This window comes from Marmota monax, unplaced genomic scaffold (genome assembly GCF_021218885.2).
Source record: "Marmota monax isolate L192 unplaced genomic scaffold, Marmota_monax_Labrador192_F-V1.1 WCK01_AAM20220418_F8-fsc00171, whole genome shotgun sequence".
NCBI lineage: Eukaryota > Metazoa > Chordata > Mammalia > Rodentia > Sciuridae > Marmota > Marmota monax.
In genome coordinates this window covers 592,421-620,201 of record NW_026694658.1, presented here as the reverse complement: position 1 = coordinate 620,201, position 27,781 = coordinate 592,421, and the positions used below count along the sequence as shown (strand labels likewise).

General features: G+C 37.9%; 1 protein-coding gene across 10 annotated transcripts in view; it reads right to left on the bottom strand.

The window, feature by feature from the left end:
* Nucleotides 1-27,781, bottom strand: part of Acaca (acetyl-CoA carboxylase alpha) — a 278,427-nt gene that overhangs the window by 45,945 nt on the left and 204,701 nt on the right. For all 10 annotated transcript variants that reach the window (XM_046423254.2, XM_046423255.2, XM_046423260.2 and 7 more), the window contains 4 exons: nt 22,916-23,185; nt 20,463-20,560; nt 15,952-16,072; nt 15,179-15,289 (listed from right to left, as the gene is read on the bottom strand). In XM_046423254.2, the coding sequence (XP_046279210.1) occupies nt 15,179-15,289; nt 15,952-16,072; nt 20,463-20,560; nt 22,916-23,185 (600 nt within the window). The remainder of the gene's footprint in view (nt 1-15,178; nt 15,290-15,951; nt 16,073-20,462; nt 20,561-22,915; nt 23,186-27,781) is intronic.

Sequence of the window (27,781 nt, the reverse complement as noted above, 5' to 3'; positions counted from 1 at the left end):
CAAGGGGAAAGCAGTACCGCGGGCTCATCTTCAAAGGCTGGATGTTTTGGAGTACGCACAGTAGGATGAAAGTGCACACAATGGCTCCTGATTTATAGGGGTCGTTGCTGACTCAAGTGGTTTTAATGATTTTAGAATACCTCACAACAAAAGCTCCAACCAAGGAAGCAGAATCTGGGCTAGGACAAAATTCATTCTGCCTAACTCTGAAATGATGATGCCAGAACAGTCACGCAGACCCTAATCGACACCTAGGAAGATAAGATGGCCCAACACAAAGAACCACTGTTTTATTCCTCAGTAAGTTGTCTTACCAACCATCTACAGAATAACCTGGGGTCAACAGCTCACATCACATTTTCATGAACTAGGTGGGTTTCATTTGTCACTCTTTTAAACTTTGACATAGGCATTTCTATATTAGTTGAGTTGCTTGCCAGAGTTTTCAAATTATTCCTCTCACATTTTCTACTATTTGAAATAAATTTTAATTTATCTGCCCCAAAGCATCACTATTAAACATAGGAGCCATTCAAACAGAGGAGATGCTCCCAAGGCCCTCTTTGTTTCCTTCCAGATCTAAGTGGAAGAACAACACCATCTTGAGGTCCTCTGCTAAAGGGTACCCAGGCCACAGAACTGATACGGGCTGAACTTGAGAGAAGAAAAGATCTTTACCCAGCCTCTCCATAAATGTAAGCCTCATCCAGTGTTTCATTCATTGCAGCTGGCAGACTTGAGAATTAAGGGCACCACATAAAAGCTACTGATTAGCAGAGAGGCAATTGTTAAAGGCTCCACCAAAGATGCCACAGAGCCTTTAGAAATGTTCAGATGTGTAAAAGGTACAAATGAATGCAGTCATACACACATGCTAAGACCTCTGCTGCTGTTGCTGCTTATCTAGAGACATTGCAGACAGCTCAGGTTTACCACAGCTGACAGGCAATGAAAACAGTCTAATATACCGCCTGCTCTCGCCCTTAAATCCCTTTTTGGAGATCAAGATAAACATGTTCTTCCCTTCCCCAGTACTCCAGACATTTGACTGAAGTGGCGAAGCATTGTGAGGTTTTGTGCAAATGAAATCACTATGTAACACTGAATGAGCGTAGTATTTACTTGTCAGGATATTTGTCAGCACAGGCATTGAGATACGAGTTTCAAAGATGCAACTTAGCTCAATCTTTAAAAAATTGCTCTTATCCTGATACACACATTAAGACCCTTAGACTTATATACAAATATTTGCAATCATGTGCTAAGATGTGAAAAATAATGATGTATAAACAATGGAATAAAAGAGAAAAGCTACTGCTGCTTTCTCCTCTTTTAAACAACCTCAGTGGGTTAGAACATCTTGTATTTAAAGAATCAGAGTACAAAATTCCTCCTGCACCCATGAATTCAGCTATGCAAGCTTTGCTGCAATCCTCATCAGGACACTTCCATTCTCAAGAGAATTTCAGGAGGGTTTTTTGGTAAATTTGCTGAGTTATCATCATCACTGGACTTCATCCAGGATTCTAGGTATTAAAGTCACTTTGAGATCCATCAGGTTATTGATAAAGGTTTGGCTAAGGCAGACAGAGAGATAGACAATGAGAAAGAATGGGTGGAAGTAGGGGAAAAGTAATAAGATGGAAAAGAGGTGGAAGAATGAAGGGTGGGGGGAGGAAGGGGAAGAAAAAAATGTAATAGCTCATCTACTCAGTGCTGCTAACATCCTCTTCCTTGACCTGAGAGGACTACATTTTTAAAAGCTGACAAGTAATTCAACCTCCAATTAACAATTTTAAATGGTGTAGCACATATTACTGTGTAAATGTTTCACCAGGAATACATCTAAGGGTGAATGGAATTAAATCTCCAGGGAAATGGGACCAGTGCCTCCATGATCAAAAATATTTGGGTGTTCCAAAATACAAAGCCATAGGGTTACAACTTTTTCTCTCTTCTTTATTACTACTGCTGTCAATGGCAAACTGGAACATTGGTTGGCAGTTGGTAAATTAGACTTGGGGATATAGAAAAGGCTTAGTGCCATTCGTTGGCAGAGGAGGGAAAAGTCCCTGACTTGAGCCACAGTTGGATTCAAGACCATCCTACAAGACCAAAAATCTTTCTATAAGTAGTATATTACGAAGCAATCAGATTTGCTGAAGAATATATTGGGTCAAAGGGACTGTGCCACCACTGTAGGGAAAAAAAATTTTTTTAGCCAAAAAGAGAATGAGATACAAGCCAGAAATAACACTAGATGACCTCTGTTTACTGAGGTGTAGGCCTCATTGGAGAACAAAGGAATGAGTTAGATGGCAGAAGGATGATGGGTATTGAAGGTAGAGTGGGTAAGGAACAGAGACTCATTTTTAATGTAAAGGGGAAGGGAAGAGCCACATGATAGTTTGCTTGTCAAATGTAGGAGAAAAACGTGTAGGCTTCTGTAGAAAAAGCCGAATGCCAAAAGCAATCACTAATCACATCCTGAGATCCGTCAACTGCTGATTTAGCTAGGGACTTGGAAATACTGATAATAAATGAATTCCAAATATAGAAATATTTAACATTTTAAATAAAGTTTGGTTTGCTGAGGTATAATCTACATATAGCAAAAATGTCCACTTCAAGGTTTATAGTTCTGTAAATGCCGAAAACACATATAGTCATATGTCAACCACCACAATCAAGACAACATTTTCATCATCCCCCAAAGTTCCCTATGTTCCTTTGTAATCCATCCTTTCCTTCTACTCTAACAACCACAGATCTGCTTCTGGCCCCAACAATTTTACCTTTCTAGAATGTCACATATGATGTAGACTTCTAAGTTTAGCTCATTTAGTTAACACAATGCATCAGATCTTTTCACACTGATGCAAGTGTCAGAAGTTCCTTTTTTATTGCTAAGTCGTGTTGCATTTTATGGAAATACCACAGCTCACTCACCTGTTTGTTGGGGGATATATGGAGGGATTATGAAGAAAGCTGATATAGACATTCATATACAGGTATTTATTGAGGGGGGCAATGCTGGGGACTGAACCCAGGAGCTCTCTACCACTGAGGTATATCACCAGCTCTTTTTTTTTTTTTTAATTTTGAGACAGGTTCTTGCTGAGTTGCCAGGCTGGTCTTGAATTTGCAATCCTCCTGCCTCAGCCTCCTGATTAGATGGGATTACAGGTGTGGGTCACCGCACCAAGCTCATGTACAGGTTGTATAGATGTATATTATTATTTGTTTCTTTTTTTTAAATGTTATTTTTAGTTATTAAATGACAGTAGAATATATTTTGAAGTATAACTTCCCATTCTTGAGGTTGAACATGATGTGATTTTCACTGGTTTTGTACTCATAAATGAACATAGGAAAGTTATGCCTGATTCATTCTACTGTGTTTCCTATTCCCATCCTCCCTTCCTCCCCTTTATTCCCCTTTGACATTGTCATTTCTATTGGGTAAATATATAGGAATAGAATTACCAGGTTAAATGATAAGCAAAAATCTAACTCCATAAAAGACCCCCCCACACACAAAAAAAAGAATACATCCTTTTTGAAGTGGCTGTACCATTCTGGATTCCTACCAATAATGTGGGAGAGTTCTGGCTGCCCTGAATCCTCATCAGCACATGGAATTTTTCAGTTAAAGATGAATGAATGAATAAATAAATAAATAAATAAATAAATAAATAAATAAATATTTAGGGCTGGATATGTAGCTCAGTGGAAGAATGCTTGCCTTGCATGAATCCAACCCCCAGCATTGCAAAACAACACCAACAAAAAACAAACAAAAACCTGTAATAATTTGCTTGAAAAAAATTCTAGTGGTATCAAACTGATTTTTTAATTTGCATTTCCCTAATGAATGATGATAAATATCTTCTCATTTGCTTACTTACTATCCTTATATCTTCTTTTATGAAGTGTCTTCAAATTTCTTGCCCAAGTTTCTAATTATTGAATTCTTTTCTTATCGAATTCTGAGAATTCTGCATGTATTCTGAATACGTCTTTTTATCAGATGTTTTCTAAAGATAGAAATTTTAAAAAGAAATTCCTGTTTTCAGTCATTTCCCTATTATTTTTCCTAAATAGGTTGGTGCTGGAGGCGGGTGGCTGTGTGAGTAACCGCCTGTGCCCACAGTGGTCAGGCACCAGAGTTCAGAGCTTGCTGGAGCTTGGCTTCTTGGCAAGTAGCACTGATCCTTCATCTCTGTGCCCTTCTTGTGTTTTCTCTTTTATATCTGGTGGGCAGCAGTTTTTCCCCTTAAATTTTAAGCTCCATGAAAGCAGGAATTATCTTTTTATCTCTATAACATAAGAACAGATTTACATATGACAGGTATGCAGTAAACGCATGTGAACTACCACAGATTTTAAAACTGGTAGTTAATATGCTCTCTAAAAACTCAACTTTGACTTATATTTTCAGCAAGTTGAATTACCATAAACAAAGAATCCTTCATATTAGTGTTACAATGTGTATCAGCGTTTTTAAGAAAAACAAGTGGTTTAAAGTGGGTGTTTTGTTTGCTTTTTTTACTTGGGCTACAATTAAGATTGTAACTCTATGTACTCTAAAGTCACATTATATTAGGGCTGCTCTACTGAGCTGTGTAAACTTGCTTTATCTGTGGAAAAAGGGTATATCAATGGGTCAGATAAAAATGAAGATATTCATAAATCGATTATCCCAATGATTTTGACTTCTCATTTTATGCTGTTGGTTAAATGTGGGTGGGTTCTTTTTCTTAATAACACTGATATCTCAATTTCTCAGGTATGCATACCATTTTAAAGGGCTTAAATCCCAGACACTGAGACATTATTAAAATTAGGAGCCAGTCAAGAATCTACCAGAAAAACTTTAAGCCTAGGCATGCTAGGTAATCTGTAGTTCAATCTAAAAAGCTCTTAAAGCTTCTCCTTTCATAATTCAACACTCCTGACTGTGTACATTAGCTGATTAGTCTGTGTGAGCATGGCCACTCTGAATGAGAGGAGACACAGCTAGATTTGGATCCATGCACAGGGGACCTTTCCTAGAATGATGAACAGCCAGGAGTCAGGTTTCTAAACAGACTCGTTTCCTGAGCCTTTATCATATTCACATAGCAGTCTGCAAATCGAGGGCCCAGGTCTGTCTTCCTCCTAGAAGAGACTGGAGTCCTTGCATTTCTAATCTACCAACGTGTGCAGTTCTTGCACTTTTAATTTATGAGTGTTTAGGGGGGACCTCTCTGACTTGGGAACATATTGGCTTGGTCTAATGCTTGGAGATTATTAAACTTGGAGCTATGCTCCACTATCAAGTCTACAGATCTTTTATTTAGAAGATATGGTGCTCTAAATGCACAAAGAGCTCCCTGTCACCTTCACATTAAAGCCCCTAGTGCCTGGTAAATGGAATTATATAGCTGTCATCTCCTTTCCCCAAAGTTTTAAGAGTACAATGGGCTCATTTTTTCACACTCCATCCCAGCTTCAGAACTAAGAGACCTACTTTGTATTGATTTAAGGTCTCAGAAATAAATAAACCTGCTTCACCGCTGTGATTCACAACAAATTCATGATACACTATTGCATGATATATTTCAAGCTCTTGCTCTGGCTCTCTTTTTCCTCTGGTGAGTGATGGGGGAGGTGGGAGGTAGTAGGGAGCTGCAAAGCTGACAGCCTGATGGTTATTGGAGATGGCTGCTGACTGCAAATCTAAGAGCAGACACTGTTGGAGGAGTATGGGATTTTTTTTTTTTTTTTAAACTGGGGGGCAGGGGTGAGAAGCTAATTCACTTGAGTTTCAGGCTGGGGTTGGGGAAGAAGAAAGATTGAAGGGAGAAGAGAGGGTTGATAGAGTAGCAAGCTTCAAGTCAACACTGATCTGCAAAGACAGAGTTATGAACATGTGTAGAAAGAGAAAAGTGAAGGAAATCCACCATATGAAGGCACAACATATGACTGACTGGAAAATGAAGAAGCTGAGGAAATAGATCTGCTAAGACACCATGCTCACATAACTAAGTGGGCACTTAGCTTGAGTTCAGGGGCAATGCTTCAGTAGAGGAACAAAGTGCAGAGACCCTGTGTGCCACAGAATGTATGAGGTAGAGACATTTCTTCATTCTAATATTCAAGACACCTCAGAATCCTGCAGGTTTACATACTCTGGAGAAAGGGTACAGATATATTGGAGTCCACACAGGAGTGAGCCAGAGGCAGCTCACTAAGATGACAGGGTAATGAATTCTAGCAGTTTAGCTTCTGTTTGTGTAACCCTCAGAGCTTTAGTACCTTTGGTGATTCTTCCAAATCTTGGGCCCAATGAGTTTTAGCTGGTACTCCAAAAGACCTATCATTCCACCATATTATCAGGATCCTAACTTTGGACAAGGCAGGTGATGGAAAAGCAGCAGATAATTGGCCTTAAAGAGTTTTGCATAAGGCTGGGACTGTGGTTCAGCAGTAGTATACTTGCCTTGCATGTGTGAGGCACTGGGTTCGATTCTCAGCACCGTGTATAAATAAATAAAATAAAGATCTATAAACAACTAAGGGAAAAATAGTAAAAAAAAAAAAAAAAGGTTTTGCATAATCCTGTGTAGCGAACCCCTACAGTTCCACAACATATTTCAAAGTAGAACTAAGGGCTGGGAATGCAGCTCAGTGACAGAGTGCTTGCCTAGCATGAGTAAGGGCTGGTACCCACAAAATCCCCAGTACCACAAAAACAAAAAAACACAAAACTAAGTTTTAACTGTTTTTCTTTTAACTTCTACTTAGTTTATACTTTCAACTAGCAAGAATGTCATTTATAACTCTAATCTCTTTTCTAGCTTGAATAGCATTTTCATTTTAACTACTTTAAAAAAATTTTTTTAGTTGTTGATTGACCTTTATTTATTTACTTATATGTAGTGTTAAGAATCAAATCCAGTGCCTCACACATGCTAGGCAACCAACTGAGCCACAACCTTAGCCCTTAACTACATCTGTTTTTAAGACAAGACCAGTTTTGCCGGGTGTGGTGGCAAACACTTGTAATCCCAGTGACTCGGGAGGCTGAGGCAGAAGAATCACAAGTTTGAAGCCAGCCATAGCAACTTAGTGAGGCCCTAAGCAACTTAGTGAGACATTGTCTCAAAATAAAAAAAAAAAATAAAAAGGACTGGGGATGTAATTTAGGGGTAAAATACCCCTGGGTTCAATCCCTAATACAAAAAAAAAAAAAAAAGATAAGACCAGATCAATCTCTGGAGGTGAAAGTACATGGGAGAGACTCTGGTTCCATTCAATTTCCTATAGGTTATGTCATAAAATTAGGGGTTCTTTTTTGATTTTGAACACTATTTTTAGGAGCAATCAGTCTGGCTGTACAGTAAAATAGACTTTGGTCAAATATAAGGAAGAATTTTATATACAAGAAAGGGATAAATTTATTTAAGAAGTCCTGAACTCCTCTGTAGCCAAGTTTTACAAGCATGATAGAATGAATATATAGAATGGTGTCAGAGAAAATTTAAGAAATGGTTGGAAGTTAGACTTTTGAGCATTCTTATGCTCTCCATAATTACAATTCTATCTCCACTTGCATTGTGAACAACATATAGCATTTATTCTTCTGTAATCTGGATTAAAAAAAAAGATAAATTTTAACTTATTATGCTCTGCAGCTTCCACTCCTAATCTCACTAATACGCAACAATCTCACATATAGCTATATGTAACATTGCCAATATATTAACACCATAATATGTACTATCTTTTTTTTTTTTAACTCCCCTCCCTCAATTTATTCTCTGTGCCCCAGCCCAACATGGTTCCCTGGCTATAGATCAATACACACTTCAGAGGAACTAGAAATTAAAGAGAGTTTAAGATTAAGAGATCCTCTCGTCTTCCATTTTAAGGCAGGAAATGTATTATGCTTCCCATTTTACACAGAGAAAACTGACACCTAAACAGACTAAAGCCCAAAATTGCTTACCTAGTAAATGGCAAGGAGGAGATTGATCAAGTTTATTGTTGTTGCTTTTTTTTTTAACCTAAAGATTCTTTAACTTCAAAAAGTTTGAGAACATTTATAATAGGTCATCCAACCTGATAATTCCTGAGTGCATTCAATACCCCAAGCAGAGCCTCCAGAGCTTTCACTTAATCTAGGAGCCGTGAACTGGAACATGTAGGTTCTCCCAAGACTTCAGGCTCTAAGCCATTGCAATGGCCACTGCCACCACTGCCACCACCACCAACACACACACACACACACACACACACACACACACGGCTCTCTTCAAGTCAGATGCAACTTCTACAATGGAGCTATGAACGGCAATGCCACCTTGCAAGATCTCCAAACCAGCACACTCAGGACCAGGCTGCTGGCACATCACCAACACTCACTAACAGAATCAAACATACCCCGTATGGTTTTCTGCTGAATCTGAAGAACATCAAATGAAAAACAAATACAACCTCCAAATGGGGTCAGATTTACCCACATTTTATATATGTGTGTGTGTAGGGGGGGTGGTGATGCTTGAAAACTAAGGATATCTGCTCACTGCAATTCTTTCTGAGAATTCATTCATACTGTTAAAGCATGCTTACTCAGAAGGGAAGTTAAAAGGCCCTCTTTAGAAAGAAGAGTGATCCCATCTGGAGCTACGGGAGTACAGGGACTGTCTATTGCGAAAATAGGTAGTTAGGGACTTTTAAAAATGCAAATTGCTGGACTGATCCTTAGAGTGATTATGGGCTATTGTATCAACAAGTCCTTGGGGACTCTTGTAGAAAGATGACTGACACATATACTACCCTGCATGACAGAACATGGTGCCTCTTACATTAATAGCTTTCCGAAGTGTGTTGATTGTCTTTAGATAACATCTATTGGGAAAGTCAATACATGAATGTACTGCTACAGTGAAGGCTGCCATCTAACATTTTCTTGAAGGAATTTTTGCCTTCAGAGAGAGTCAGTAAGTATATAGAATATTGTGGTTTTTATTTCTTTTCCAGGGCATGGATAATGAAGTCCAATGAGAAAGGACCCTAATGTACCTCAGGGAAGACTACAACAGTGTCAGTGTTTTCCTATATTGACTAATTTAATCTCCACTCTAATCCTTGTAGATAGGTACTATTATTACACCCCCCCTTCCACAATCATTTTATAGTTACTAAACTGCAACCCACAGAGGTTAAGTAAACTGACCAAGATTATACAATTGGTAGGTCACACAGCCAGGAACTAAACCCAGGCAGCCTGGCTGTAGAGTCCAGGCTTTCAACCTCCTTAAGTAACATGAAAGTGACAGCGCTGCCCACCCCACGTGAGAGCTGGGTAAACTCCCCTTCCCTTCTTGAGTCCCTTACATGTGTGGCACAGAGTCAAGGGTGAACACAGGGACTGTACAGTAGAAGCCCCTGGTGTAACAAAAAGGACCCACTCATGGAGTAACTCTGGTACCATCCCTGATAGAGTAAAATGTGACAACTTCATAGTTCATGTTGCACAGCTACATATAAATATGTCCATGGAAGCCAAGAAGGATTGAGAGAGACGTGACTTCCTTGTATTAAGTCTCGAAAGCCAGGTTAGCAGAATTAGACCCCTTAAATGACTAAGAGCCCTAGCCGAATCCAGCACGTAACTTCTTTTTTTCCTGGCAGATTCAGTGAAAACAGAAGCCTGATCTCACTAAAGGGGATGGGATCATAGGATCACATCCCCCTCCGCAAAAAGAGAAGCTTCTGTTTCTCTTTAAAATGTTTACCACAAGGAAGTCACATATCACCTCCTAGCACCCACATCATATCAGTCACTGGCAGAAGCCTTACATTCATAAGCAGTTATTGTCCATAGAATATGCATAAACTGCAAATTCTGATTTCTGTATACAGGGAGTGGGCTCTCAAGAAGTCTGGTGCAATGGCTGAGAGCTAGAAGCTCTAGTTTGTAACTGTGTTCCCTTACAACATAGGACTTTCCAGTCTCATTGCCACCTGACACTATGCTAAACATATAAAATAGAAAGTGAGGAGGTGGAGTGCTACCCTGACTTAAGAGTTTATGACTCTGCAAAGGACCTCATCTCCTTAAGGACCCATCTTATCAATACCCTGAGTACATAGGTTACTGTCTTTGTGAGGCCAGAATGACTCCTTACACACAGGGCAATTTGCCACACCCATCAGTTCTATTCTTTCACTCTGTGAGGCATTCTGAGAACTCCATCACCTGCATATAGTTCTGGAGTTAGAAACCTATGGTCTACTTCCTTGAGAGGCATGAAACAGCAAGCCCTTAGAAACTTCACTCTCACAACACATTTTTTTTCCCTTATGACATTTGGTCAAAAAGAAAATGACCACATTGTCTTCTCGCTGTAGACTTTGTGAACCCTAAGAGCCCTTTCTGCCATAAAACTTAGGGATATTATTCATGTTCTGACTCTGATCTTGTCTCTGTCAGTTCTGTTTTACTCTTCATGTCTATAAAATGGCTCTGATACAACTGGCTTAACCCAGAAGATAACAAGGAATCAGACAAATAGTCTTGATTTTGAGGCTATTATAAAGCTTTGGGAGGCCTCTAATGCCCAGCCACTGCCTTTAGTTTCAATCTCAAATCTGCATGACATCATTCAAGAAAATCCAGAAACTGTACTTTTCCTCCAGTTGGAAATATTCTGGACTTTACAAATAACTACAGGCAACAAAGGAAGACAGATGCAAAAAGAAAATATAAATACTGAAATCACGAAGGGAGAGGGATAAAAATACAAATGTGGGAAGCACTTTCTACTTTTGGAACAAAGGATATAGTGCCCATAAAGAAAACATGTATAGTAAAACTGCTGAGAGTTGGGGGAAAATCCAGGGAACTCTTGCAATATGTATATTTTATGTGTAGATTACTAATAGTGGCTATAAAAAAAAAAAGGAAGAAAGTTTTTAAAAAATAAGTTTTTGAAAGCAAAAGGGAGGACAATGTAAACTGATTAAAACCAGGTCACCTTAATCATGCATGTGCTGAGATGCAATGTAGCCATAAAAGCTTGAAGCACACATGTGATGTACTAAGTTGGGAATGTGTGTCTTTTCAGCTTCATATTAAAGGACCAAACAATTTACATGTTGTTACATTAGGTGAGTATGATATGTGGAGTGTCAATCCTTTCTCTTCAAATCAAATCAGGCTAAGTCAGACCAGTGATGAGGTTGGAGGGTGTGGGGAGGGTTAGGGAAGAGTAGGGAGAAAGAAAGTTTTTTAAAAAATCTCTGCCTCAGCAAAAGTTTTCATTAAAATTTTAGACAAATGATCCCTGTGTCCTTCTCTCTTGCTGCCTGGGGCTCCATGCTATTTCTATGCAAATAACAACCTCGTGGTTTATATCTTATTATTTCCACCGGAGCTGCAGCGACATGACCTGAGACGTGTAAGAGGTGGGATTGGGGGGTGGGGGGGAAATTGGAGAGGAGACAGAAAGAGAAAGAAAGAGAGAGAGGGAGAAAGGGAGAGAGAGATGAAGTGGGTGTTCACTCAAGTGTGAAAAAATATTGTCAGGAGTGAGCGTCAAGAACAAAAAAAATTGCAGGGATAACGTGTTTATTTCAGTCCCCCCACCCTCAGCCTCCCCCCCCCCCTTGCAAACCAGCACCTTTTAAAATTCATTGGGCATCAGGCGATCATGCACAATCCATCTGCTTTCACTTTATCATTTGCATTTCATGCCTCCTGGCTTTTGATGTGCTGATACTTTGATGCAGTCAGGAGACGCGCATTATCATTATTTCAATTTTCAAAGGGGTCAACGGGATCGGCACTTGCACACACAAGATTTTTTTTTCCTACAACCTCTGTGCACTCCCCCCTTCTTATTCTTCACCTCAATGTTTAACATAAAGGATGAAGACTCAAAAAGGTGGGGGTCAAATGTTTACAGTCTGAGACCATATATAAGCTTGCATGCACTGCATACATTTCCACTTTACACAGGTACACACATACTATGAGCAAAATGGTCAAGGCTAAGAAAGGAGCCTCTACAGTATTTCAAACACACAAAGACTTTCTCACACATGGACATTCAGGGAGAAACATAGAGAAAGAGAGGAATCTATAAGCAAGACACAGAAACAAAGAGAGAGAGATCAGCACTTACACAGAAAGGCGTGCACTCAGAGGGACTTGCACACACTCACAGTAAGCGAGACAGATACCTACAGAAAGAAAGGCAAAGAGACTACAAAGACATCAGCACATATGAAAACAGAATATGCACAAGTGGTGAGTCAGAGGAAGCAATCTGAGCATGGTAGCTCCCAAATAGTTTCCTTTTTCATACAAGGTAATAAGCAAAGGGGCTGAATGGACATTCTTAGTGAATCTGCATAAAATCAGTGTCTTCTAACAACATGACTATACTTAAGAGGTGCTGACATGAGACAGTGAAGCAGGCAAAGCAAGATTAGGTAACCTCTACTAGTGATCATTCCCTTCAGCTAAAAATGATCATGTCCTTCTGAAAATGAGCATTGTTTGGTAAGTTACAACAGCAGCTTTACTTGACTTTCCCTTTGCAACAAGGCAAGCATCCCTGCAGGCGAGGAAGAAGATGAATATGTTGAATTTGATCAGAACAATTTAACCAGATTTTATGGGAAAAACAAAACAAAACCTAATACTTTTCTTTAAACCACAACTGGCAATTTTTTAGACCAAAACCAAAACCAAAAATCCCAAAACAAAACCCAACAACTTTTACTTTTTGTAATATTCCTTGTACAAAACATAGAATCTGGGTGTGTGTGTGGGGAGGGGGGACAATGTAATGATATATATTTTAGAGATTAATACTCTTTATGAAAACATCATGGAAATACAGGTGTCATTTGAAAATCCTATCCTCACAGGTAATGGTACCTAAAACTCTCTTCAACATTTATCAATATCTCATCCTAAGAGGGTATCCGAAAGAGCAACTTAAAAAAAAATTTGAGATTCTCAGCACTTTTCCTCACTGCAATAATCTTTAGTAGTGGCAGTTTATAATCTTCATTTCTAGGATAGTCTCCCAAAAGAGGAAGATGGCCAAGTAGGCTATTGTTAGCACTACTCTGCCTTTCCTTGGAGAGAAATGCAAACTCAAAGAATGAGAGTTCATATGACAGCAGAGAACAAGATGATCATATCAAACAATTCTGCTAATTTCTGACATATCCAAAATTTAATTGGACTAATGGAATTATCAACTATTCTAAATGGATATGATAGGACAGGATACTTAGTCCCTATCTTTCCTCTTGAAACTCAGGGCTTGATAAAAGTTCCTGTAAGCCTGATAAACACAATATTCAACATAATTTAGTATGTGTATAAAATCTACAAACTCAATCACCAAACTATGTGAGAGGGGACAGGGGAATGAAATTTCAATGAGGACCAACAAGCCAGGTACAGTGGCACATGCCTGTAATCTATAATCCCAGTTACAAAGTAGGCTGAGCTGGGAGGATCATGAGTTCAAGGCCTGTCTGGGCAATTCAATAATAATTTGTCTAAAAAACCCCCAAAACCAGCACCAATACTTTGTGCTAATTTTATTAAGTACTTTTACTTATGTATTCTCATTTGAGCACTACAACATTACTTTATTTTTGATACTAGGGTCTGAACCGTAGCTTTACCACTAAGTTATATCCCCGGCCCTTCTCACTTTTTATTTTGAGACACAGTCTCAATAAAATGCTGAGGCTGTCCTTGAACTTTTATTCCTCCTGCCTCAGCCTTCTGAGTTGCTGGGATTGCAAATCTTCTCCACCTTGCCCAGCTTCTACTACATTACTTAAAGTTATAAATTATAATTCACCTCCTTTTGTTTTGTATAGCATTAAGGCTTGAAAGTGGGGTGCTCTACCTCTGAGCTACACCGCTAGTCCTTTTTTTTTGAGGCAGGGTATTACTAAGTTGCCAAGACTGGTTTGAAACTTATGATTCTCCTGCCTTAGTCTCCTAAGAAGTTGGGATTACAAGAATGAGCCACCATACTTGGCTTTATAATACCTCTTTGACAGCTAAGAAAGAAAGCTAAGGAGCTAAAAGTTTATATAAGTTGCATGAGAACAACCAGCCCCTCACTATTTCATTATGCATTTTTAGCTCTCAAAAGAAAACAAGTTTTCTATGCCTACAAAGAAGTAAGAACTGCATTGTCCCTTGTATATTCAGATCATCTCAGACAATTTTCACTTTTGCAAGCAGCAGTCTCATCATCCATTTTTTTTTTTTTCTGCCTTTAGAAAAGTCCCTGTGAGCTTGGTTTAAAAATACAAAGTCTTTCTTTGGAAGGAAAGATAAATGTCTACGTTATATCCTTTCCCAGCAACCCATCCACCTATCTTCCCACTCAATATTTACTGAGTACTTACTTTATATACAAGAGAACACCATAAGTGCCCTCTTTTTCTTTTTTAGAGGTTTATCGACAGATTTCTCAAACCATTAGAATTAGATATCCTAAACACCTAGGCCAGTGCCTAGTCCACACTATAGACCTGAAATGGGAACAAATACAACTAGAACTAAAGATAGCTCCATGCATGAGAATAGTTCCCACATGCCTTATTCGTAGTAACATAGGTAAGAAGAAGTAAGGGGCTGTGGGCCAGAACAAAAGCATTCAATTAATTCTGTCTTTCTAGAGACAGACTAGAATGTAAGTTCTTTGGAGCAGAGGTTATACAGTTAGGCTGGAACAATGCTTGAAACACAGTAGCTACTCAAAGTATCTGTTAAATGAAATGAATGAATGAATAAAAAGGCAAGTAAGTCAATGGGTAAGTATAATGGAGGAAGATAGGAAGATACAAACTAAGGAAGTCATGAATAGAATGACCCCTTAATAAAGATGATGATGATGATGATGATGATGATGATATATTTTTTGTGGTACTGCTGGGGATTGCACCCAGGGATACTCTACCACTTTCTTATTTTGAGACACAGTCTCACTAAGTTGCTGAGATTGGCCTCAAACTTGAGATCTTTTTGCCTCAGTCTCCTGAGTAGCTGGGATTATAGGCATGTGCTCAATCAAGGTCTGGAATTTTGAATTCATGATAAGCTTCAAACTTCATATACTCCTCCCAAGCCCTAGAAACTTACTTTGTTGAGGGCACTAGCTCCTGTCAGAATTAAGTGAGAATTCTCAACCTGGATGGTTCTCTGTCCCAGCCGTACAAGATAAGCACCAATCCCAATGGCCCGGCATGTCACCTTAAAAAAGAATAAATTATGCATGTCACATATTTATGTCCTCTCCCAAGCTTTAAGAACTAAGGAAAAGATAAAATGTGTAAAATCCACATGAACAGAAATAAAGATTGCATTTTATGAAGTCTGTTTGACTAATACAAAAAACACACTTTCAATCAAAGAGACAAAATCAATTCAATATTTCAAATATTAGAAACTTTAAGGATCATAGTATCTTGCCCATTTCAGAGATGCCTGGCATCCCCACTACAGGTATGAGCAAAAAAAGTACTATGAAGAGAAGAAATTTAAGTTGTTAAAAGTCTGATAGGATATTTAGAGAAATAAGAACTTAAACTAAAGGCTAAAATAAACCTAGGTTTACTTGGGAAATAATTTATATTATTTCATTAATTTACATTATCCTATATCCTAAGTTCCCATTATTTTGCATAATTAAAATAACATTTGCAAGCAATGCTTTTATCTGGGACTGAATAGTAGTAATGGGGCACAAATAACCTAACTACACAGTGAGTTTTTTAAAAATTTCATATTCTGTGGGGTAGGGTAGCTAAGCTGGAGAGCACTTGTCTATCATTCTGGAGGCCCTGAGTTCAATTCCCAGCACCATAAATAAATAAATAAACTGATTAATTAATTTACATTCTGTGAGGATTTACCAGGCTGATGGTGATGATCTCATCGTAGGCCAATGAGGATTCTCCAGCAATCATTCCAGATCCTCGAAGGTTCTCTGCTCCAAGCCCCTCTTCTTTCCCAATAATATCTGTTATCTTATACCTAGTAGATAAGAGTCATGCCAAAGTTTTAAGGTTAAACATAGTAACACAACTATTAAACAAATATTACCATTAAAAGGCTGCTAAAAGCATATTGAAAATTTATATTTAACATAAGACCTTTATACACTTTCTTTTATATTCTTCATGTGTTTTTCCTTCTTAGCTTGGTCCTTATCTTATTGGAAGCAGTATGGTAGAATATAAAACACAAAATCTGGAATTAAGCAGATAGGTGCAAATTCTTGCTCTGATAGAGTGGTATGCCTCAGGATAATAGTAACTTCTGTAAAATGGGGACAGTAGTACCTATCTCTAAGGGTTGACAACAAGAAAAGGGCTTGACATATGGTGATAATCTCATTAAAGGCCAATGATGACTCTCCAATCATTCCAGAACCTCAAAGGTTCACTGCTGAAAGAACACTCAAAAGCTACAAGATGGCCCTCAGATTTTAAAGCCCTTTCTTTCTTTAAAGCAGGGTCAATGTATATCTCTAACTGTCCTCAAATCAACAATTTTACATAAGAATTAAAAAATTAAGCCAGGCATTATCCCAGCAACTCTGGAGGCTGAGGCAGGAGTATCACAAGTTCAAGACCAGTCTGGGCTACTTAGTGAGACCCTATCTCCAAATTAAAAAAAAAAAATGAAAAGGGCTGGGGATATAGCTCAGTAGAGTACCCTTGGTTTCAATCCCCAGTACCACCACCACCCAAAAAAAAAAAAAAAAAATTCAAATAGAGGGGTATGAGAACGCTTGAGCTACTTTCTCAAATCAAAACTCCTTTTCTTTTCCAAGATAGGGATGCAAGGGAAGACCAAAACAGCATACTCCCACTCCTGCTCATTCTCAAATACCAAGTGCATATGTAAGAGTTCCTGGCTATAGTTCTCCAGGGAGGAAGGCAGAATACAAGCGGAAGTGACATGCTGACCCAGTTGTCCAGAAAGCATCCTATGGATCTACTGGGAGTACTCATCTGTCTTTCTTCCTGGTAGGGGATTAGGAGTGATACTTAATAATGGGAAATGCAACTAATAAAGGAAAGGAAAAATAAAGTTGGAAGTAGAGACGGGCATATGTTATTTACTATTCCACATCTATCCAGAGGCTTGGCAAAATTTTTTAAATTGAAATAATAAATAAATATTCCATAGTGATTCTTAAACTACTTTCCCCCATTGCCATATTCCTCTGCTCTCTTTTTTCTGTCTGCCCTCCATCAATTCTCTTCCTTTGCTCTTGCTGTTCGTCTATGATGCTGCAGCTCTGCTTTCCAGATTTCTATAGTTTTTTATTTTTAGCTACTCCTATTTCAGTAATTCCCCAATTCTTCCTTTTGTTCTTTACCTAGACCTTGGATTCTAGAGTTATATAACAGATGAAGCTAATCTTCCTTAAGAGGCCAATGAACCACATTAATTTGAGGAAGGGGTAATACATTCTTTTTTAAGGTCCACATGCCATATAGTCATCAAGTACTCATGGGCCAGTCAGCCCTTCCTGTGAAGCATATCCTCTCATAAGGCCTGCATATTGCTTCACAAGTATTCATGATGTGATAAGTGGCATCTTCTTCTACTACATTATGAGAAAAAAAGAATATACACTTCCCAGTTTCTGCTCTCTGACCTGAGTCTTCTACCATCTAGGGCTACCATTCTTTAAAGTATTACTAAATTTTAATGTTATAATAAAAAACTTTGTATAGTGTTTTATAATTAACAAAACATTCATATGATTTCTGATCCTCAAAACAGTCCAGTGTGACAGGTAATATCACTGCCATTATTACAGATAATGATGATGATGATGATAATAATAATAATAATAATAATAACAACAACAACCCACAATACTAACAACAACAACAACAACCCACCACTAACACCACCACCAGGATTTTTGATTGATTACTATATGCTCAGCACTGAGCTAAGGGCCTTAGTTTACCTGATCTTCCTTTTTCAGATGAGGAACCCCAGAATAAAGTAATGACTTGTTTTGTAACAAAAGCAATGTATAAAACAAACAGCTTTCATTAGGCATGGAGGCGCACACCTATAATCCCAGTGGCTTGGGAGGCTGAGGCAGGAGGATCACAAGCTCAAAGGCCAGCCTCAGCAACTTAGTGAGGCCCTAAGCAACTCAGTGAGACTCTGTCTCTAAATGAAATACAACAACAACAAAAAAGGGCTGGGGATGTGGCTCAGTGGTTAAGTGTCCCTAGGTTCAATCCCTGGCACCAAAATAAATAAATAAACAAACAAACAAACAGGAAGAAACTGGCCACACTGTGTCCCAAGATGACCAAGGCACTGAAGAATATTTTCAATTTGAGAGAAACATGTGATATTTGTCAGATCCCACATGAATAACTAGCTTTAGGTTGTTCGCGATTTAACACCAAATAGTGCTATATTTCTTTTGACAATGTCCTATCTTTACAAAGCCAGGTTTTTGCAGTTTCTGTGGAAAAAGCAAGCTCTACACAAAAGTCAATGAAGAATAATAAAAGTGAGTGGCTATAGCTAAGCTGACTCTAAGGTTTGAGATATTATACAGACACAAATATCCCATAGTAAGTAAATGGTTTAAAAATGAAGTAATTTTTTCAATTCATATGTATTATTTTATTCAAATTATTATTAAGTTGTTAGGACAGGAACACTTATGAAGTTGTTAGGGTTTAACTAGAAATATTTATTTAACAGAAATATTATGTGTATCTTTTAGATTAGGGGTGATGTGAAAAAATTACTGAGATGCTAAAGGTGCCATGAACCAAGAAAGTTTGGGAACTTCTGGAATAAATTATATGAAAACTATAAACCTTTTGAAAATACACTTGGATAAATGAAAAAAATATACCATGCTTCTTTTTTGGTTAGAGTTAATACTGAGGATGTCAGCCTTCACAAATTAGTGTGTGGACCGAATGCAAGCATCTGAATTAAAATCATTATGGAAAGATTTGGGGAATTAAAAAAAATAATAAAGAAGGAAAAGAGGACTAGGTGTGTAGTTCAGTGGTGGACCAGTGCTTGCCTCTTGTGCATGAGGTACTAGGTTCAATCCCCAGCAAAACACACACACACACACACACACACACACGAGCCTACATTTAAAAGGCAAAACAGATAATATGATTTGAGAAAGTGTTTAGAGTGTGAGGAAATATGTGCCACTAGAATAGTTAAAACAGTATGGCATTAACCCAAGAGTAGACAGAACAAAAAATAAGAACACATGAATTATTCAATAAATAGTATTGGAGCAATTAACATTCTAGAAAATACTTGCAGAGAGATTATAAAAATGTTCAGCTTCACTGGTAATCAAAACTACAAGTTAAAATAACAATTGCTGTTTTTATCCTACTTTATTAATTGACAGTAATCAATGTTGGCAAGGGCAGAGAAAAATTAAAAGAGAGGAAACAGAGGAAACAAGCACTATCACATACTGCTGATTAGGAATTCAGATCTTGGGAGGGCAATCGGAGATTATTTTTAAAAACCCTTAAAGATGGAGATTTTTTATTTTATTTTTTTTAATGTACTAGGGATTAAACCCAGGACCTTGCAAGCACTCTGCCACAGAGCTACATCCCCAGCTCCAAAATGGACTTTATGACCAGTAATTCCATATCTAGAAATTAATCCAAAAAGAAATTGGAGATATTCCTAAATTAATATTAAAAAATGTTCAGCCTAAGGATATAATAGTGAAAAATTTAAAATAGCTTGAATTTTCAAATATGATTTGTTCATTGTGATGAAATACTATGCAACCATGAAATTTCATATTTTCAAATAATATTTTAAGAATGTAAGAAATTTCCCCCAAATAACTTTTTAGTGAAAAGAATTTAAAAGAAACTCCTATTATAATCCCAATTACATAGAAAAAAAGATAGAGATGTAAAATGACAGTAAAAATATAACAAATTCAAAGTTGTGGTCTCAGGGTATGATTGTGTCTACTTTTCATTTTTTTCTTCCTGTTTCCATGTTTCAATTTTTTTAAATGAATAAGTATTGTAAATAACATTTTCAAACCTCAAACAATAACAAGGTCTGTCAGATAGTAAGTGGTAGAGCCAGGATTCAAGCCTAAGACATCTAGGTTGTTTAAAAGGTATTTTTCAGGGCTGGGGTTGTAGCTCAGGGGTATAGCGCTTGCCTAGCATGTGTGAGACACTGGGTTCAATACTCGGCACAACATATAAATAAAATAAAGGCCCGTTAACAACTAAAAAAAAAAAAAAAGCATTATTCAGTGCTCAGTGCTCTCCAAGGTACGACTACCAGGACAATAAGGAAAAATTATCATATTCTCCTTTCTTTAGTCATGACCAAATTATTCTGATACATAAATACCTACCTGGATTCTCCTTCATCCTCCACGTGTTCACAATGGACAGAGTTGAGAGCACTGACTCTCTTATAATCTTGAGGGGTCAGATATAAATACTTGTATCCCTGTAAAGCACAAGTAGTTTTAAACTCATTATTTGCCACTGTGACACAACCAGAAGATACAGCAAAGTGTGCATAATGAGCTTGTTCCAAAGGTAACTTTGAATTGCTACATCACTTCTTGGAGTTACTGTCTGATTTTATGCCAGCATAGATGGTTCTTTGAAAGACGAAAGTGCCTATTTTTTTATTCACTGTCCTGAAACAAGATACTCCCTTACTGCAACTCCATGTATATTTTATTTTCAACAGGCTAATGGGTAATTTTTGGATCTTCAGTGATACCTTTATTAAAGATATCAATATAAAATTAAAGAATTATGCGAATTACTATTCTTCACTCTCTCAACTCCATGGTATCATCAAAATATATATGAGATCACAGATCTAAGAGATTCAGAATTAAAATCAGAAGCTTATGTGGTACTAATGGTGAACACTGAACACATGCCTCCTGCTTTTTTCAATAACTCCAAATTCCTATTTATATTTAAAAAATTAACATTTTATAATTGATTTATTTGTATACATACATATATACACGCACATACAAAGCAGAGACGTGGCATGTGTTTAACATGCCAAGTGTGTACAATTCAGTAGTTTTTAGTATATTCATACATTATGCGACCATCACCATAATTTTCAGAACACTTTCACCACCACCACCCCCAAAACCCATAACTGTTGGTGGTCACTACCAATTTCCCTACATTCTTAAAACAAATTTAATTGAACTATATTTTTTAAGCAATAAAATCTGTCAACCGTTCCACAATCAAAATACAGAATACTTTCATTATTCTCTGAAACAGTTTCACAGGTAAAGATATGAAAGGCAGCAAAGGAAACTGAAAGAGGAGGCAGGAAGGTAGAAAGACAAAAAGGGGACTCGGGGATACTGGAAGCAGAGAAGAAAGTATTTCAAGAATGAAAGTGTAACCAACTGTGTCACATGCTGCTGAATCATCAGATAACTAAGATGAGGACAACGAATTCACTGAAGAATTCAGCAATATGCAATCATGGGTGACCTTGATAAAAGCAGCTACAGTAGAATGGTGAGGGGCAACAGTCACTAAAGAGGGAACAAGAGAAGAGTATATGGAAAACTCTTAAAAAGTGCTGCTCTAAAGGGAAGGAGAAAATGAAGTAGGGATAGTCAGTGGAGGGATAAGTATCTGTATGCTAAAGGGGTAGATCCAGTAGAGAGGGAAAATGGGGATGCAGGGGAAAGGCACAAGACGTGCTGATTAACATCCTTAAGTTGTCAAGAAGGGACATCAAGTGTACAAGAGGAAGGAAGGTCCTAGATTAGAGCGGGGATTTTTCTTTTTCTTGTTCAATCCTCAGTACCAGGAAGGAAAAAAAAAAAAAGAATGAAAGGAGGATAAAGAACAGAAAAAAAGGTGGTAGGTCCTGGTGGGTTTAAAGGATTGTTGGACTCAAGAGAACTACAGAAAGTGAGTTGGAAAGAAAGAATGAAGGTGGAAAACAAAGTGATGCTTGAAACTGAAATTATGGGGAATGAGAGGCTGAACTAGGGTGGAGGAGAGGAACCAGAGAAGGAGAGAAACTCCAGGATCCAAGAAGCCAGATTATAGGAAGGACTGTCTATGTAGATAGAGCAATCACCAAGAATTACCACATGACTAAGAGTACTGGAGAAAGCAACAATAAGCCAGGAACTAAAATATATAAAGAATGAGAGGCTGTGACCAAAGGGTGGAAAAACACTGTAATAAGGAGCAGTGATAGTATGGCATAATCTGATGACGTGAGACTCAAAGTGGAGAGTTTTCCTGGAAAAAGGAGAATAAAAGGACTCAAAGTAGCAATGAGGATCAAAGAAGACAGTATTCCCCCTCCAGGCTCAGTAGCAGAGTAGAGAGAAATCAGTCAGTACTTAAGAAGGTTATAGGGGAAGTGGTATCTTTAGAAAAGAAATAGGTTTCAAGTAGAACCAGGGAGGTTAGAGAAGAAGCTGAAGGTATAATGAATTTTGTTCATGACTGGCTGTAAGTCCTAAAAACCACAGTGGAATAGTTTTAAGATGTATGTTTTGGGTTTGGCGTGTCTCATGCTAAATGCATTCCAATTATCTCATCTAATGTTCAAGCAACAGCAATCTGTTTTAAAGCTGAAGGAAAAACGAGGTGAGCATACTAAAAACACAGACACAACGTCCTAATATGGTATCTTAAGGAATTTTCATCAGTAATTTTTTTTATATTTAGTTATCATCATAAGTGCAGACTTTCAAACTTAAACCATTTCCTTTCTCCTACCCCTCACACGTACACACACATGTGCATAACAATACAGTATTTTGAAATATTATCGCTTCTTAGTCCGTACCTTATAAGGATCCTCAGGGTCTACCCAGGCCACATGAAACATATGACGAATTTCTTCTGCCAGTCCAATTCTTGCTCCACTATTGGCTGCTACAAAGATGCGTGGGATACCCTCTGCCCTGGCAAGTTCAGAAGCTCTTAGAAATAGCAAGTCCTCCTGGGGCCCAAAGGACCCAATTCGGTATGTAATGTCATTGCCAATAACAATAATATCCCTGCCTTCTGGATATTCAGGACTTTTAAGGCTCATTTTCCAAGCTACCATGCCAATCTGCAAAGATATAAATAAATGAATAAACACAAGCTTCTTACATGCAGAATTTTTTCTCAGGATCCTTGAAGGTATGAGCGCATACCTAGGACTCATCCTTCATGTAAAAATAGGCAGTGCTAAAGAGCCAAACTCCCTGTTGAAAGCCAGAAAAAAATTTTTTTTTTTTAAATCCTCCAGTATACTACTCCCTATAGACTTTGCTAGGAATGGGTGGTTTACAATTTATTCCAAAGTGGTCTCAATTCCTTCTTTGGGCCTACTCAAAGATAGAAAAAAACAAAGTCTACCTACACTCAAGATACGTGTGGAAGAATGCCTTGGCAGTGGTAATTAAATCCAGAATTCCCATTTTACTAACTTGTATATTGAGCCATTGTTTCTAGTTTTAGTGAGATTCATTCCAAGAAACCTTTAACTCATAAGGGAGCAGAAGGAGAATCACCTCTCATGGACTGTACAACTTTTGTGTCCTTTTACTGTCCTCTACCATTTGACAGGAATAGAAACATTCCTTATTGGCTTATTCCAGGTAGGCACCATTCCTGCAAGAATTTACTGTGACTCAGCAATGTATTCTTAAGAGCAATTCTTGTTGCTTTTTTCCAATATCAGAAAACTAAAGGATGCACAGAACTAATCTCTTGCTATACTATGATACATGTAAATCTCTGTTCTGTTTAGTAGCATCTGATCACCACACAATAAGTGATAATGGCTTAAAAGTCAGAGTGACATGTCTCTTCCCAAACCCTCACCACCTTCTCCTTTTTCAATCCCTTCCTATATGAGAACTAGTCAATCCTTCTACTTGTTATCTGCTAGTTCCGTTTCTTTTCTATTCACTTACAATCCAGTTACAGCTGCTGTTTTTCATGTCTGCCTGTCTGTTTCCCATATACCTGGATAAATAACGCTTTTCATCCCCCCCCCCCTTTCTAGCTCATGCTTCCCTCCCTGCCCCCACCACTCACCCCCCAAAACAAAGCCAACCAGTATTCCTGGTCCTGCCTAATGGAGCCCAGCCACATCTGCAGCCTTGGTCCCTCATCCCCAAGCTGCTGCATATCACCTCATTGGGGAGCTGGCCATCAAGAAGGGCCATTAACAGATGTAAATAGCAGCATCCCTGGAAAGCCACATGCATCACCCAGACTCAACCGGGCCAGTGATCATAAGCTCTGAGTACACATTTCTCAATCCAATTGCACATCCACGGTAATCAGGCTGGTTGAAGCTTTCCATACAGCTATTTGTGACTCTCAGCATTAAGAAATATATATGTGAAACACCCACAGATAAATATAAGCTATTTAATATATCATACCATTGGCCAAACACAAATCAAAATGGATATAATACACCGGAAAAAATCCAATCGCCTTCTGAGATATTACTCTATCTGCTCATTAAAGGCAGATAAGGGAAGGAGAAACACATCACCCAAAAGATAGCACAGAGAAACCCCAAATATCAGGATAATTTTGGCTGTGGTTCTTAAGAAGATAGTTAATACAATGCCTGTATGAGGAGGAATATTTTCTCTGCTTTCTATGTGTGCTGCTTTAGCACAACCACTCTTTTGTTTTTCAAGAAAGAAAAGCTATTTTCTGTCTATTTTCCTCTAAATGCATTTGTACTTAGGAAGATTGGGTCTTACATCAAATTTTGTGATATATTACCCTTAGCCACCTGGCCAGAAGCAGCTTAGATGCAAGCCCTGAAGAATCTACTTCAGCATTTGCGTGCTAATGTAAATACTGTGACAATGTGGCACTGGGCAGGCAAATAATACTCTTATCTTTCGTTATTATCTGGGGACTCTAACTGTGTCACTTGGGCAGTCAGTTCAGCAATTGGCCAGGTCATTATGCTTACAATATTGACTTCTAATTAGGTGTCAACACAGCAGCACCAAGAACACACTATTCTTTATCAATGTCTTTCTGAAGTGTGTTCTTTATCATCCCCCTGCCCCCACTGCCTTAAAAAGCACTATCATAGAATGGATACTATTATCCCAATCTTTGCACAGCAAGATTCCTTACTAGAAGAGATTCAGTTTTGAGCCAGCACAACGGATAAACATCTAAGAAAGTATCTGTTGTTCAATTTACATTAAAATTTGGATTTCACTGCTAATCGAACAGTAAGGCATATAATGATGAATATGGGCTTTGGAGTCAACCAAACTTAGATCTAAATCTAGGCTCTATTGCTTATTAACTCTGACACCTGGGAACATTATTTAACTTTTATTGAACTTCAATGTCCTCAGATGCAAAGTAAAGGAAATAATACCCATGGGTTTGATAAACAAACTATCAGAAACAGAATTCTATTATATTAACTTTAACATAAAGTTTATCCTTTTTTCTCCTCTCAACCTGTCCATATAATATCTAATCCAAAAGGTTGGTTCAAATCCCAATTCCTCAGTAAAGCTTCCCAAGCACAAAGTAACCTTTCTCTTTTCCAGTCTCTTAAACTAAGACCTTCATGCAGAGAACCCATTTGATAATTAATTCATATACTACCTAGGACTTCTGTTAGCTCACCATCTTGAACCATTATATCTCCTCCTCTAGTGCCTTGCAGGATCCCTGAACATAATGTGGGAGTAATGAACACTGCATCTATGACTGATATCTGGAGATATAGAATCACAGTCCTAAATATCATTAAACTTTTTTTCTTTACTAGCTATTATTAACTGAACATCTATTATATGCTACACTATACTACAAATTGACAATACTGATAGTGGTTAAGAGTTTCAGTGGAGGAGTCAAACTGTCTGGCATAAATCCGTTTTATGCTAGCTGTAAAATTTTAGTCAAGTCAATCTTTAATAGCCTCACTTTTCCCAATTATAAAATGGAGATGGTAATACCTTTCTGAAGGGACTGTTGTAACAAACACCACATTAAATTATATAAAAACCCTATTATTGGGCTGGAGTTAGTGGTAGAGCACTTGTCTAGCATGTGTGAGGCACTGGGTTCAATTCTCAACACCATGTATAAATAAATGCAATAAAGGTTCATTGACAACAAAAATGTTTTGTTTTGTTTTTTAAAACCCTATTATTATTGCCGGGTGCAGTGGTGCACACCTGTAAACCCAGTGGCTCAGGAGGCCAAGGCAGGAGGATTGTGAGCTAAAAACCAGCCTCAGCAACAGCAAGGTGCTAAGCAACTCACTGAGACCCTGTCTCTAAATAAAATACAAAAAAAGGGCTGGGGATGTGGCTCAGTGGTTGAGTGCCCCTGAATTTAATCCACAGCACCACCACCGCAGAAAAAAAACCCTATTATCTTAAAGGTAGTTGTTATTCTCATGAGGAAATTGAGGCACTGGGTAATTAAGTAACTTGTTCTTATAGCTAGTATGAGTTGCATATAATGGTGAATGTGGGCTTTGGAAACATTCCTTATTGGCTTATTCCAGGTAGCCACTGTTTCTGCAAGAATTTACTGAACTACATCCACAGAAGGAACCCCACCCTCACCTTCTTTTTGAAATAGGGTCTTGCTAAGTTGCTCAGGTTGGCTGGCCTTGAACTTGCAATCTGTCTGCCATCCTCCTGCCTCAGTCTGCCAAGTAGTTGGGATTACAGGTTGTGCACACCTGTGCCTATGCCTGTGCCTGAATTGTTTATTTTTTAAAGTAAAGTTCACAGAAAAAGAAGTGATATTTCTTTACTAGTTAAGGAAATATTTTCCAGACTAGTGCTACTGCCTTTAGCTAAACACAATATGGAAGGTGAACATCAATTATAGCACCATACAAATGTCATGAGAACCACATTTTTGGAAGGAAGTAAATGGGATAGTGAGTCACTGTAGTGTCTATATAGTCTTACAAAGTGATGGCTGTGAATAGCATTCTAACACATCAAAATGTAATACTAAATTAGAAGAAGGAGGACACAAAATTGCATGCAAAATTGTGAGAGGCAAAATAGTCTTGTAGTTAAGGGTACAGACTCTGGAGCCAGATTCTGAGATTCTCAGTCTGAATCTAATAAAACAGAGAGTCAGTCAGTTACTAGTCATATAACCCTAGATAAGATACTAACCTATCTGTGCTTCAGTTTCTTCAAAATGAGGTAATAACAATTTTCTATATAAGTTTGGTGTGAGGATTAAATGTATACTAAGTCCAAGAATGGCAAAAGCACATAGTAAATGCACAGTATATTTTAAAAACTTTGTCTAAAAACATGCTAGTGGGTACTAGTAAAATGAGATAATAGTTATTCAGATGATAAAATTGTATATGTTTTCCATTTTCCAAACTTTCTCTAATGTGTTTATATTGCATGGATGACATAAATGTTTTTTTTTCCCTCTACTAAACTACATTCCCATCCTCTTTTTTTATATTTTATTCTCAGACAGGGGTCTCACTAAGTTGCTGAGGCTGACCTTGAACTTACAATCTTTCTCATTTACTTTTTTTTTTTAGTTGTAGATGAACACAATACCTTCAATTATTTTATTTGATTATTTTTTTGTGGTGCCAGGGATCAAACCCAGTACCTCACGCATACTAGGCAAGCAGTCTACCACTGAGCCACAACTCTGGCCCCCC